Here is a 13,903-nt window from a genome sequence, read left to right as displayed (position 1 = left end):
TCGTAGCGTCAGCTCGGTGTGATACCAGTACGATGCATCGCTGAAGTCCATCCATGGTGCCACAAACGAGGAGCAGGAGCAGGAAGAAGTGCAAAGCGCGAGCAAAGCCGCGAAATCCCATGTTGAAGCGGTCGGCAACGCCACGACGAGGGTGGACAATGCCCCATAACGCGAAATACACAGCTACTGCACCCCGAAACGATGGTGAAGCAAGAAGCTCCATGGCGCCGCATCGCCCACCAGACCTTCGGGCTCGCCCTAGCAACGAGCACTGGCCAAGCGATGGCCTGGCCGAGTCAGGAGCGGTACTCGTTCCGGTTTGTAGAAAGCTCGCCGCAGCGAGTAGTCATCAATACGATGAAGACCCTGTCGCCACTGGGGACACGAAGGCCAACGTCGTACGAACAACAACAGCGTTGCTGAAGCATGACATGGTGTGCCGGTCGTGCAGTGCACAGGGGCAAATCAGTCCCGCATGACTCCGGTGGGATCTCCTTCGTACAGCGAGGCCGCTTGGCAGCCACACAACGGCAGCATGACAAGCAAGCCCATCACTCCAAACGGATCTGCGTCTCCCACGCCAGCAAAGACTGCTACAGTGCACCATCAGTCAACGAAGCCACCTCGCAGAGCCGAGCGATGTCTGCCCGCGCACGAGTTAGAAAGCGCGCGACACTCGCAGACGCCACAGCGTTAGACGCCATAATCTATCTAGCCAAGCCCGGGTCACATGGCGTTTTGGTGAAGCAACTTGCCGTGTGACTCAGGCGTAAAGTGCCTGGCAGTCCTGAGTCGAGACTGTCGACCATCGAGTGACGATCGGCCAGGCACGCGACGCGACGAGCAGCAACATGCACACAAATCAGTAGATTGCGCTACCTGAGACTCCTCTTCTCGGCGCAGAACCCGCCAAGGACGCAGGCGCCGCACCGAGATCCAACATTCTGCATCTAGGCGCCACCAGACGATCCGCGAGCACTCGAAATCAGCTCAAACTGCCGCGTAGACTGCCGAGCTCCGCCGACTTAACACTCGTGTAACTGTACTTACTTCCGTTAATAGTCGGAGCCGGCATACAAAACTTAAATGATCGGATACCAGTTCGCGGCCTGGCTACACTCCGCCCGGTGGGTCCAAGTGCAGACGAAAGGCCTGGTCCGCCGCTGACGTCGTCGTGCTCTCCAGATGGCGACTAGCGCCCTGAGATGATCGCGGGGCTGGCCACCGCGCCATCGCCACGATGTGCATGGCATCCGTCTGTCGTCCGAGCGTCTCCAAAGTGCTGATCAAATGCATCCAGGCGTGCCCGGTACCGTAGCACGCGCGCGCGCGTGGGTGAGCCAGCCAGCGCTAACGCAATGGCAGGCGGCTACCAGTCCATTCCGCAATTTGCCGGCTTGAGCTCACACACACAAGTCGACCAGCAGCTCCGTCCTTCACAATGGTTAAGGTCTTCCTCGCCCTGAGCGCCGCGCTGGTGATGGCCGCGCCCGTGGCCGCCTCCGTGTCCGTGAGCTTCGTCAACTCGTGCTCGTACGCCGTCAGCCTGTACGACAACAGCAAGACCGAGACCATCGCGGCCGGCAGCTCCACGAGCCGCGACCTGGCCAGCGGCTACAGCGGTATGTTCCGTGACGGCACCAGCGACGAGGCCACGCTGGCCGAGTTCTCCGTCACGGGCGGCTACACCTGGTACGACATCAGCGTGATCCCGCCCGGAAGCGGCAGCTGCACCTCGTACGATGCGTGCAAGGAGCTCACGGGCAAGTCGGGCTACAACGTGGCCATGAGCATCGCGCCCGACACGAGCTCGGCCAAGTCGGTCTCCAGCTCGTGCGCCACGCTCACGTGCGAGAGCGAGGAGTGCTCGGACGCCTACCTGTACCCGTCGGACGACACCAAGACCCACAGCTGCCCGGACACGCTGCCCTTCACGGTCACCTTCTGCCCCGGCGGATCCAGCTCCAGCACGACGACCACGACCACCACCACGTCCTCGTCGTCCACGCAGCAGCAATCGACCAGCCAGCAGTCGGCCAGCCAGCAGCAGTCGCAGACGCAGTCGACCACGTCGGCCCCGGCCGCTACCACTGCCGCCCCGGAGGTGGCCAGCGACTACGAGTACGGTACCGTCTCGACGTCCAGCACCTCGACGCAGTCGCAGACGCAGACGTCCACTTCAACTTCGACTACTTCAACGACGACGACCGGCAGCGCCGCGTCTTTCTCGAGCGCCACGATCAGCTCCAGCTTCGTGTACAACGGCACGGATGCCGGTTCGGCCGCCGGCACGTACGGCAAGGTGACGGCCATGTCATCCTGCACCACCGAGGACGTGTCGGTGAGCGACCCCGTGGGTCCGTTCAGCGAGGAGGTGTCCATGGTCTTCCGCGGCCCGCTCAACATCTACAACATCGCCGTGTTCAACGCCACCTCGGGCAGCGACTGGACCAAGGTGTCGTCCTACAGCCAGAACGGCACCCAGGAGAACATGGTCTTCATGAACAACCTCAACATCGACTACACCGGCGCTGACTCGAGCCCTCAGGGTTACTCGACGGCCGACGGCTCCGGCACCGCCACTGAGAGCACGACGTTCGGCGGCTCCCTTGCTGATGCCTCGGACGCTTCGGTGACCGGCGGCGGCCCGTGCGTCTCCACCGGATGCGAGGTCAACGTCATGACGGAGACCAACTGCGCCGACGAGGACGGCTGCATTGGCTACTACGACGACATGGGCTTCCACGGCTGGGACGGCGGCATGAAGATGTTCGTGACTAAGGTGCAGATGCCTACGGGCTCGATCGTCAACCGCCCTGCTATCTGGATGCTGAACGCTCAGGTGGTTCGTGCTAACCAGTACGGCTGCAACTGCCGTGGCGAGGGCTCCGAGGGCGGCTGCGGTGAGCTCGACATTGCCGAGGTGATCGAGACCAACACGGACAAGGACAAGGTGTCGACTCACTACTACTTCTACGACGGCAGCGTGTCCCCGGGCGGTGACAACTACGCCGTGCGTCCCACCGACTCGGCCGTGACGTACGTGACCATCATCGATAACTCGAGCACAGGCACCATCAAGATCATCGAGCTGGGCGGCGACGACTTCGACTTTGACGTGGACGCCGTGTCGGCCGACCAGGTGACGTCGTGGATCTCGGCTTCGGTCGAGAATCTGCTGAGCTAAGCAGCTACCAGTCGTAGGTGGGCTGTGTGTTGCAGTGTCGTGGCATGGTTTGGCCCCTGAGTCGTAAACCCTGCGGCTGATAGATGGAGTCGACTGTGTGTCTCTCTTCCTAAAAACCGCGTAGTAACTTGGTATCTATACAACGATTTTGAAGCTACGCTTGGCGGTCTCTTTTTGAATTCATGTTGCTGTTGTTAAAACTTGTTCACAAACGCCACTTCCTCATCAGGTTCACCATCCGATCTAGCAGACACCGCTGCTTGCCGCCCCTCTCGGGGCTTCTTGCAGGACGTCCGAGTGGCAGCGACTACTTCTACTGACAGTTGCGGTCTCTTAGGCTGTGGTTGGCGTCTTCGCCCAGGGAACTTCAACATCTTGAGTCAAGATTCTTGACCCCATTGAGCTGCCATACCCGACATCTTGGTGATCAGCATACCCTGTGATCGGCGGCACACGGTCAAGCCGCCGCTTTCCTACCGTAGCTGCGCTTCCATACATGAATATTGGAAGTCCGCGCGGTCGTCACTACATTTACTACATGAAGTCCATCGTCAACAACAGCCATCCGTACCCAGATCACCGGCAGCTCCATTTTTATAGCGCAGATCCCGGCAGATTGGGTCGAGGTAGCCAATCCCGCGGCCCCATTCCCGCTACGTCAGCCTTGCACAAAGGTCTCCGCTGGCCGCACACGTTGAACTGGTCCCCACCTCTCCTCCACTTGACCATGAGCCATTCCGCAAGTTGCAAGCCTGACATCACAATGGACGTCCGCCAAGTCCCAGTCGTCGACATCGCCGCCCTCATGGCGTTCCGCTCGGACGTCGAAGTGGACGCCGCGCTGCGTGACGCTAGCGACGCGGCGCTCTGCAAGACGATCGAGGAGGTCCGCGCGGCCGCGAGCGAGTGGGGCTTCTTCTACATCGCCAGCCACGGCCTGCCCGAGCAGGAGGTGGACAGCTTCCAGGCCGCCATGCGCTCCTTCTTCAACCTCCCGGCAGAGGCCAAGCGCTCGATCCGTCGCAGCGCCAGCAACTCGCGCGGCTACTTCGACGACGAGCTGACCAAGAACAAGACGGACTGGAAGGAGTGCCTCGACTTCGCCGGCGTGGACGAGGACGGCCCGGCCAATGACAAGCACGAGCGTCTCGGCGACGACCGGAACCAATGGCTCGAGGAGGATGTTCTACCTGGCTTCCGCCAGGAGATGGTAGAATACTACGGAAAGATGGAATACATTTCGCGTCGGCTGCTGAAGGTGTTCGCGGTTGCGTTGGGCGAGGAGCCGGCCTTCTTCGACCAGTTCTTCCACGGCGACAACTCGAGCTTCCTGAGGCTCAACCACTTCCCCGTGGCCCCCGAGCCGGAGAAGACCATGGGAGTCTACCACCACACGGACGCCGGCGCGCTGACGTTGCTGCTGCAGGACGACGAGGTGGCCTCGCTGCAGGCGTTCCACCGCGACTCGCAGACGTGGACGCTCGTGCCGCCTCGCAAGGGCACGTTCACCATCAACATCGGCGACATGGTGCAGGTCTGGTCTAACGACAAGTTCGTGGCGCCGCTGCACCGCGTGCTGGCCAGCGGCGGCGCCGACCGCTTCTCCGCCCCCTTCTTCTACAACCCGTCGTACAAGGCGCAGATCGAGCCCATCGTGGTGAAGGAGGGCGAGGAGGCCAACTACCGCCCGCTGAGCTGGCGCGAGTTCCGCCTCGCGCGCTTCAAGGGCGACTACGCCGACAGCGGCAAGGAGATTCAGATCGGAGACTTCAAGATCCACGGACCCATCGACGTCGCCAACTCGTAGAACCACGGACACCCACGTGTAATGAAGGAAATAAAACTAAGCTTACAGTAGTGTTGAATCGTGTTCTACCGGAGAACGAATAGAGAACAAAACTGCCCGATCCGAGTCATGTACGTAACGCACACCACGTCCTTTCAGGATCGAAACCAATCACAGTTCTTCATTCCGGAATTCTCCTCCTCAAGCCAAAGATGGAGGTGCACCAGGTCCCTGTGATCGACATTGGGGCCTTCACGGCTCTCGCGACGGACGCAGAGGTGGACGCGGCGCTTCGAGACACCAACAACTCGTCCATCCGCCAGATCATCGACGAGGTCTCCGCTGCTGCGAGCGAGTGGGGGTTCTTCTACGTTGCGAACCACGGCCTACCAGCGCAAGACGTCAAGAGGTTCCAGGAGTTCATGCGCGCGTTCTTCCGTCTCCCGCCAGAGACGAAGCGCTCCATCCCCCGCGTCGCTACGAACGCGCGCGGGTATGTCGAGGGGGAACTCACCAAGAACAAGACGGACTGGAAGGAGTGCTTCGACTTCACTGGGGCCTACGAGGATGGCCCCCCACCTCCAGAGGGGGACGGACGACTGGGCACGTCGCAGAACCAGTGGCTACAGGAGGATATTCTACCGGGGTTCCGCCATGAAATGCAGACTTACTACGACAAGATGGAGTACATCTCCCGCCGACTGTTGAAGATACTGGCGGTGTCGTTGGGGGAACAGCCCGCGTTCTTCGACCAGTTCTTCCTGGGCAACAGCCCCAGTGTCATGAGACTGAACCACTACCCTGTGGCCCCCGACCCGGAGAAGACCATGGGGGTCTACAACCACACGGATCCTGGCGCTCTTACCATTCTCCTGCAAGATGACGAAGTGGCTTCACTCCAGGTGTTTCACCGGAAGTCGCAGACGTGGGTGAATGTGCCGCCGAGGAAGGGGACGTACACCATCAACCTTGGCGACATGACGCAGGTGTGGTCGAACGACAAGTTCGTGGCCCCAATTCACCGCGTTCTGGCGACGGACAAGGCCAGTCGCTTCTCGGCCCCGTTCTTTTACTTCCCAGCGTACAATGCCCAAGTGGAGCCTATCATCGTGAAGGAAGGGGACGTGCCCAACTACCGTCCGTTCAGCTGGGCGGAGTACATTCTGGCGAGGGCTCGGGGCAACTACGCCGATCTGGGGAAGGAGAACCAAATTGGAGACTTCAAGATCAACGGCCCGATCGACGTGGCTAACTCATAAACTCGAGCGTTAGGATGCAAGTCAAAATTTGAGGCTATTTTCGTGTAAGCGCTTGCAGTAATAGGGTGTCGGATTATCTGTACTATAACAGTCCTAAATGATACTCCCATAAATGACGGTAACGGTAATTTAAGATAGCTGTCCTATCAGTCCTAATTAGGAAAGTTAGGACACTTCCTTACGTTCTATTACTACTGAGATAGTGAAGCTGAAAACCGAGTTGAGCAAAACCACCACTTTGCTAAAACGGAAATGCATTTGAGTATCAGATTTGAGAGACCCCAATCACGGTACTCCTCCAAACTGAAAACAAATCTGAAACTCAACTAAAATCGGTTTGCGAAAGTTCTCTAATACAAGTACAGGTATTATTGTGAAAACCGATTAGTTTGTCCGGCTGAATTAGCCGGATAAACATCGCTCATAGAGGATTTGAAGACTAATAAATCGGGGATGTCTCAATTATAATCGGAGTATAAATCGCTCATCGGCAGGCCTCCTTTTAAGGAAAATCCGTGAAGATCCCATGTTTTTAAACATGGGATCTTCACGGATTTTCCCAGATTTCCCATTTTTAAATCTCAAATACTCCCGTGAAAAACAGAAGATTTTATGCTACGGAATTGTATATGATTAGCTTTTGGCGTCGCAGCGCAACGAAGAGAACGCTTTCCAAATGCTGAAAGCGCTCGAATAATGGTCCAACACAGCTGTGGGACGATAGGAACCGTCTTCTGGGTTCATTTACCTTATTTTGTGTCAGGTATCTTTGTAAGCTTGAGCTGCCAGGACAGGGTGGGGAAATCAAGGGTGGGGGTGGACTTTTGAGGTTGCAAATTCATTAATAGAATGCTTGCTACGGCCCATTGTTGCTTGGATCAGGAAACCTTTGCTACGGGTTATTGTTGTTAGATCACGTCAATCTTTGCGTATCAGGTCTCTTTTTTAGTAGATGTAAGGAAAACATATTCAATCAGCGGAACTGTCAACGGTAATTAAACGCGGACGCTTTTCAATATTGAGGTTGTTCCGCATAGACAACGAACATCACGACAGCACTGACTGTGATGCACCTTAATGTTACAACTTGGGGTTCTTATGATGACATCTGATGGCTCTGAAGCACCAGTATCAACATCGGAAATAAGTGGGTGAATCATTTGACTTGAGTAAAGTATGGGTCCCATAACTCCCATTTCAAATCCAGAATTTTCCCTTGATAAGCGACTTTACGGGAAAACTGGGAACTCCCATTTTTAAGGAGGGCTGCTCATCGGTCTCGTAATTAGTACCCTCGGCCCGAGACTCGCCAAGTGCAGCGACAACACCGCGCTTAAACGCGTTGCTTGCATATCTCAGTTACATGTATTATAGCGTGCGGCTTTTCCTGCTTAGTTCTGATATTAGTACTGTAGCCTTGACTACCTAGCCAAGAGCAACTGCTGATTTAGCCTACAAGGAGCGAATGCCGGTTGCACATCGGACATTCCGTCTGAATAGCAAGCAAATTGGCTTAATCGGCCGATTAGCAAATGTAAATCCGACTCATATGCTCTGACTCTCTAAGTCGTCTTATGTATCGTGAAAACCGCTTCATTTACCTATTTTGCTCGTAAATCTATCGATTAGCACCCTGATTTAGCTCGATCGATTTGTAAATCGAGCGCGTCCTGCGATGCATAGCATATGCAGCATATGTGAGTGGATGTGCATGTTCAACGAGACCCGCTTGCGGGGATATGCTCGGCTTGGTTCGTCATCGTTGTTTGCAGATATCTGATGGGGATGTCTCTTTTCAATACATATTGCTTACTCCGCGATGCTGTCTCTTTTCAAAGCGAGCGCGCACGGCTAGCATCGCGGAGTAAGCAAAGGGTGTGTCCTTGATTCTGTCTCTTTTCAATACATATTGCTTACTCCGCGATGCTAGCCGTGCGCGCTCGCTTTTGTTGGTAGGGGCCGCCCGTCGTCGACCCTTCGTCGGAAGCCGCATCATCATCTTCTTCTTCTGCAGCGGCTGGCGTCCGAGCTCGAAAGGGGAACCTAAATATGATTTATCCGAAAACATTTTGCCCACCCTTGCACGCGGTAGTTCAGGGCATATGTTTTACTAAATAATCGTTTGTCTCCTTTTGAACACGTGGACCAATCAGTTTCTTTCGATTTCTGGGAAAGGACGAGAACATATTTTGCGGATTTCGATACATAATGAAACCAAGTGATTCTTATGCTGTTCTGAACAGCATCAGGTGATTTTCCAACCCTCCGCGACCAAGGGGTTAACCCACTCACTTCACAATTTACTTTCAAGCGCCAACTTCATCCCTCGTCAGTAGTCATGCGTCTCTCTCAAGTGTTGATGGCGATTGCGGCGACCTTCTTAGTTGCTGGCGAAGCTCTTTCCACGGCGACGGACTCCAACCAGGCCAAACTCGCCCAAGTGGCTTTGGCCACTGGCCAAAGCCAGCAGCGACATCTGAGGGCCCACCCCACCGAATCAGAGCAAAGAGCGCTGGATCCTGCCACCCTCCAGAGGATGTTCAAAGACGGCGTGAAAGTTGACGACTTCGCTGCCACATTGGGAATTACCGACGATATTGCGAATGCCATGCGCAGTGCAACGGCTCTAAACAATCTCTTGGGGACCCCCAACTACGAGAAGTACAGATCGTACCTCAACTACGTGACGAAGAAGAGGAACAGCGGAAGGGCAGGAAGAATCATCTACGAGTGAGATGCCTGGATAAGCCCGCGGTCTTTGCAACCGTACTGAGTCAAGAACAGGCAACATGTCGAATCAAATCGTGCGAATTCTAGTTTCGTTAAAGGTACGTGTAAGCGAACAATAGAATGTCTACCAAAAATTCGTCTTGTGTGTCGCTATTGCAAGAGTTGCACGTGTGCGTACACTTAGTTTGTTCAAGGCACGACTTATCAAACTCGAATTCAGGGGTCACTTGGAAGTAATTATGTTCGTCTTCATAGTGTTCACCATTCTCGATTGTCTTGGTCCTTGCGCTCCATGGCTCTGCAATCTTTGCTGCGCTGGCGCCAAGATGTCTAGGTGTCTAGAGTGTGGCGCTAGTATTGCGAGGCTCGCTCTCAACGGAAGCTATGTCTGCCTCACATGTATAATGCAAGCCTAACATGTAACCATGGCGAATACTACGTGTGTCAAAATGGGATCTACACCCACAAAGTAAACCCGACACAGTCCCCTCTTTCCAACGATTACCATTCACATAGTCCGTGCCTACGGTACGCTTCGGAAGTCTACAACCCAGCGACTTTTGAGACCCATGACAAAACTGTCGAAGATGAAGACTACTCCGAAGAAAGCGGCATTACTTCGGAGCAAATGGAGAAACTGAAAAAGTGTGCGACGGGGAAGGTAATAATTGACTGGGCGAAAGCTCGGAGTAACTCGATTTGCCTGCAAACTCGTGCAGAGTTCCCGGTCTACATGGACTAAGAGGAACACGTAAATTGCGTGGAACAAGGAGGCCAAGGCCAAGACTGCACAACTCGCTGCAAGAAATGCACACGCATAAGATGCTCCTGCTTTCCCCTCAAGCCAGCCGGCTTTAGCAAAAACGTCCGAACAAGCAACATGTGAAAAGCGTGCCAATTGGAGATAGCACGCACTCTAGGTTTCATTACGACTAATCAAACAATGGTTACCATTGTCGGTAACACTTTCGGGTTGGCATACAGCAACCAACACCAACACGATTTTGTTCCCCATTGCAATCCATTCACTGTAAACACTTAACTTGCTCACACCTCTCAAATTTTAATTATAGGTATGCGTTGGTCATCATAGCTCGAACTCACATCAGCTCAAGCCAAGAAAAATATATAATTGTCACTTTGCGTGAATTACGAAATCGACGACCTAGAAAGTACCAGGTACTTTAGTAGGATATTGCGATCCAATGAGGAGTGGGTTTGTTTGCAGTTTGGCTTTCTTTCTGGGTGGCAATGTACATTGCCCGCTGACGTGCCTTAACATCGCTCACGAATTAGCAACATCGATAGCGTCGTTGGTTTTGAAGTCTCCAATCTGGTTCTCCTTCTTGTTGTCGGCGTAACTTCCCGAAACTAGTTTCAGGAGGCAGCTAAACGGGCGGTAGTTGGATGCTTCCTTTTCCTTCACCACAATTGCAGGACTCGGTAAATTCCAATATCCGTAAAACTAGGGCTCCTCGACGGCTGGGATAGGAGAATTTTGGAATACATCCTTCTTTTTTAGTTTTTATTAATTTCTGCTCTTACTTCGAAGTACTAGCTATGACCATCTCCTGCGCCTGCTTCGCATCCGCAGCATCTGCGCGGATTTTTTTCTTACTGAAGTAAAGCTGTAGATGCAAGATATCAACCGGCAATGCTTCACAAAATTAAAAAACTGCGAGCCTTGGTTGAGATCTGTTTTGCAGCTTTAGAAAATGCAAATGCTTACTTAGTACCTCTAGTGCTATTGCACAGTCCAAGCGTTCTCTTCACTTCACTTCGTCCATCCGTACCCTGCGTATATGCGTGGGCAGACTGAACCGGCAGGATACCCATCACACCGATATAACCCCAGTGTCGCGCTGGGCCCTCCAAAAGGTTTATATTATAAGCAAAAGGTATATATTTTATTTTATATGTGACAACTATATATTTTTCTTGGCTTGAGCTGATGTGAGTTCGAGCGCGATGATATGATGACCAACGCATACCTATAATTAAAATTTGAGAGGTGTGAGCAAGTTAAGTGTTTACAGTGAATGGATTGCAATGGGGAACAAAATCGTGTTGGTGTTGGTTGCTGTATGCCAACCCGAAAGTGTTACCGACAATGGTAACCATTGTTTGATTAGTCGTAATGAAACCTAGAGTGCGTGCTATCTCCAATTGGCACGCTTTTCACATGTTGCTTGTTCGGACGTTTTTGCTAAAGCCGGCTGGCTTGAGGGGAAAGCAGGAGCATCTTATGCGTGTGCATTTCTTGCAGCGAGTTGTGCAGTCTTGGCCTTGGCCTCCTTGTTCCACGCAATTTACGTGTTCCTCTTAGTCCATGTAGACCGGGAACTCTGCACGAGTTTGCAGGCAAATCGAGTTACTCCGAGCTTTCGCCCAGTCAATTATTACCTTCCCCGTCGCACACTTTTTCAGTTTCTCCATTTGCTCCGAAGTAATGCCGCTTTCTTCGGAGTAGTCTTCATCTTCGACAGTTTTGTCATGGGTCTCAAAAGTCGCTGGGTTGTAGACTTCCGAAGCGTACCGTAGGCACGGACTATGTGAATGGTAATCGTTGGAAAGAGGGGACTGTGTCGGGTTTACTTTGTGGGTGTAGATCCCATTTTGACACACGTAGTATTCGCCATGGTTACATGTTAGGCTTGCATTATACATGTGAGGCAGACATAGCTTCCGTTGAGAGCGAGCCTCGCAATACTAGCGCCACACTCTAGACACCTAGACATCTTGGCGCCAGCGCAGCAAAGATTGCAGAGCCATGGAGCGCAAGGACCAAGACAATCGAGAATGGTGAACACTATGAAGACGAACATAATTACTTCCAAGTGACCCCTGAATTCGAGTTTGATAAGTCGTGCCTTGAACAAACTAAGTGTACGCACACGTGCAACTCTTGCAATAGCGACACACAAGACGAATTTTTGGTAGACATTCTATTGTTCGCTTACACGTACCTTTAACGAACCTAGAATTCGCACGATTTGATTCGACATGTTGCCTGTTCTTGACTCAGTACGGTTGCAAAGACCGCGGGCTTATCCAGGCATCTCACTCGTAGATGATTCTTCCTGCCCTTCCGCTGTTCCTCTTCTTCGTCACGTAGTTGAGGTACGATCTGTACTTCTCGTACTTGGGGGTCCTCAAGAGATTGTTTAGAGCCGTTGCACTGCGCATGGCATTCGCAATATCGTCGGTAATTCCCAATGTGGCAGCGAAGTCGTCAACTTTCACGCCGTCTTTGAACATCCTCTGGAGGGTGGCAGGATCCAGCGCTCTTTGCTCTGATTCGGTGGGGTGGGCCCTCAGATGTCGCTGCTGGCTTTGGCCAGTGGCCAAAGCCACTTGGGCGAGTTTGGCCTGGTTGGAGTCCGTCGCCGTGGAAAGAGCTTCGCCAGCAACTAAGAAGGTCGCCGCAATCGCCATCAACACTTGAGAGAGACGCATGAGTACTGACGAGGGATGAAGTTGGCGCTTGAAAGTAAATTGTGAAGTGAGTGGGTTAAGGCAAGCGTTTATTCCGTCGTACTGTATACGAACAGCTCGTACATACAGTTCAGTACTTCTGAAGTTTAATTTTTGATATATACCCTCATAATGCCCAGTGGACGCCTACCATATATACATTAACGGGCTGTCATAGTTGCAGCAGGAATGTCAGGCCTTAAAAAGATATATGCTGGCATATCGCTAAAAGCATCTACCACAAATGCCTTACATCGAGCATCTGTGTCCGTGTGGAAGTGCCCTGAATCAGGCAATAACAGCAGGCAATTAGAATGTACCCGTCACTTTGCCACGGACATCACTTACGTCAGGAAGCTTCTAGATTTCGCCACTTTTGAATTTGGCGCGCGTCGGACACGAGGATGCACGCCGAGGACGCCGATGCGCTGCTGGTGCTCGCCAGCACCTTCCTCGAGCAAGACGAGGAGCTGCATGACGCTCGCAGAGAGGTGTACCGCGCCCTGGTGGGGGAGTCTTGGAAGATCGCTATGCGCAGCAGCCACCCAGTGCCTGGATACGCCGAGCGACTCCGCCTGGATGATGGTGTACAAGTACGGCAGCGACATGAACTTCCTGATCATGACAAGTTTGACCAGGTGCGATCTATATTAAATGTTTACCATGCTGCTATTCTCTATCTGACACACAATGCTGTAGGTCGGCTTTCAACCAGCTCCTGCAGCGGTTTAGCCACTTCTACTACATTCCGCGCCACACGAAACGCGGGCGTCCAACCAAGCTGAAGCACCACCACCAGGTGCTCGGCCTCGTGCTCTGCTTCTATGTCGGCTCGATGGAGCAAAGCTCCCTTTGCATGCTGTTTGGGGTCCCGCCAAGCACGCTGTCGAGGACGCTTGCGCGCGCCGAGGAAGCACTGGCGCAGGCGCTAAGCGGATACGCCCCCGCACGGATCTCGTGGCCGTCCCCAGCTCGCCAAGCCGAGTTGGCGAAGCTGGTGGAGGCTCGCGAACCACTTCTCAAACACACCTTTGGATTTATTGATGGGAAGAACTTCCGGTAAGTTTCATTTGAAATCATTATTTGCTTTGCTAAGAATGCTACACGCTAACAACTACTGCACAGTAGGTCCAGCAGCCGTCGAATGCGGATCTGCAAAATGCCATGTACAACGGGTGGCTTCACACCGTGTTCGTGACTGGCACGATCGGCTTCGCCGCCGACGGCTGTATCATTTGGAGTAAGCACAATTGTCTCGGGTCGTAGAACGACTCGGACACCTCGCTTGGCTTCCGCGCCAAGTTGCTCGACCCCGCGTACTGCCCAGTTACGCGTATGAACGTGGTGTCGGACTCCGCTTTTCCATGCTCGACTACCATGGTGGGCCGCATCCTGACGCCTCTCAAAGACGGCGATTTGGAGAGAATATGGCCGTCGCTCAGGAGCTCCGCGCGAACGCTCCACAAT

At 53.6% G+C, this 13,903-nt stretch overlaps 8 protein-coding genes across 8 annotated transcripts; 6 read left to right on the top strand and 2 right to left on the bottom strand.

Annotated features, from left to right (window-relative positions):
- The first annotated feature begins 1,393 nt into the window (after positions 1–1,393).
- PHYSODRAFT_553148 (hypothetical protein) lies at positions 1,394–3,344 on the top strand. Its single transcript, XM_009515745.1, has 2 exons — positions 1,394–1,998; positions 2,041–3,344. The coding sequence occupies exons 1-2, from the start codon at positions 1,442–1,444 to the stop codon at positions 3,185–3,187; spliced, it is 1,704 nt and encodes a 567-aa protein (XP_009514040.1). The 5' UTR covers positions 1,394–1,441; the 3' UTR covers positions 3,188–3,344.
- A 606-nt stretch (positions 3,345–3,950) lies between these two features.
- Positions 3,951–4,994, top strand: PHYSODRAFT_470337 (hypothetical protein; the record flags this gene model as incomplete). The annotated part of the gene is made up of 1 exon (XM_009515744.1): positions 3,951–4,994. The coding sequence occupies one exon, from the start codon at positions 3,951–3,953 to the stop codon at positions 4,992–4,994; it is 1,044 nt and encodes a 347-aa protein (XP_009514039.1).
- A 191-nt stretch (positions 4,995–5,185) lies between these two features.
- Positions 5,186–6,278, top strand: PHYSODRAFT_343461 (hypothetical protein; the record flags this gene model as incomplete). The annotated part of the gene is made up of 1 exon (XM_009515743.1): positions 5,186–6,278. The coding sequence occupies one exon, from the start codon at positions 5,186–5,188 to the stop codon at positions 6,230–6,232; it is 1,047 nt and encodes a 348-aa protein (XP_009514038.1). The 3' UTR covers positions 6,233–6,278.
- Positions 6,279–8,570: 2,292 nt separating this feature from the next.
- Positions 8,571–8,966, top strand: PHYSODRAFT_283999 (hypothetical protein; the record flags this gene model as incomplete). The annotated part of the gene is made up of 1 exon (XM_009515742.1): positions 8,571–8,966. One exon carries the CDS (start codon positions 8,571–8,573, stop codon positions 8,964–8,966), a length of 396 nt encoding a protein of 131 aa, XP_009514037.1.
- A 393-nt stretch (positions 8,967–9,359) lies between these two features.
- On the top strand, positions 9,360–9,704 carry PHYSODRAFT_292980 (hypothetical protein; the record flags this gene model as incomplete). The annotated part of the gene is made up of 1 exon (XM_009515741.1): positions 9,360–9,704. One exon carries the CDS (start codon positions 9,360–9,362, stop codon positions 9,702–9,704), a length of 345 nt encoding a protein of 114 aa, XP_009514036.1.
- Positions 9,705–11,284: 1,580 nt separating this feature from the next.
- Positions 11,285–11,629, bottom strand: PHYSODRAFT_292979 (hypothetical protein; the record flags this gene model as incomplete). The annotated part of the gene is made up of 1 exon (XM_009515740.1): positions 11,285–11,629. One exon carries the CDS (start codon positions 11,627–11,629, stop codon positions 11,285–11,287), a length of 345 nt encoding a protein of 114 aa, XP_009514035.1.
- Positions 11,630–12,022: 393 nt separating this feature from the next.
- Positions 12,023–12,418, bottom strand: PHYSODRAFT_283997 (hypothetical protein; the record flags this gene model as incomplete). The annotated part of the gene is made up of 1 exon (XM_009515739.1): positions 12,023–12,418. The coding sequence occupies one exon, from the start codon at positions 12,416–12,418 to the stop codon at positions 12,023–12,025; it is 396 nt and encodes a 131-aa protein (XP_009514034.1).
- Positions 12,419–12,910: 492 nt separating this feature from the next.
- On the top strand, positions 12,911–13,499 carry PHYSODRAFT_470027 (hypothetical protein; the record flags this gene model as incomplete). Its single annotated transcript, XM_009515738.1, has 2 exons — positions 12,911–13,074; positions 13,136–13,499. The coding sequence occupies 2 exons, from the start codon at positions 12,911–12,913 to the stop codon at positions 13,497–13,499; spliced, it is 528 nt and encodes a 175-aa protein (XP_009514033.1).
- Between the last annotated feature and the right edge of the window lie 404 nt (positions 13,500–13,903).

This window comes from Phytophthora sojae (assembly GCF_000149755.1).
Source record: "Phytophthora sojae unplaced genomic scaffold PHYSOscaffold_1, whole genome shotgun sequence".
NCBI lineage: Eukaryota > Oomycota > Peronosporomycetes > Peronosporales > Peronosporaceae > Phytophthora > Phytophthora sojae.
This window is presented reverse-complemented; position numbering and strand designations above follow the sequence as displayed.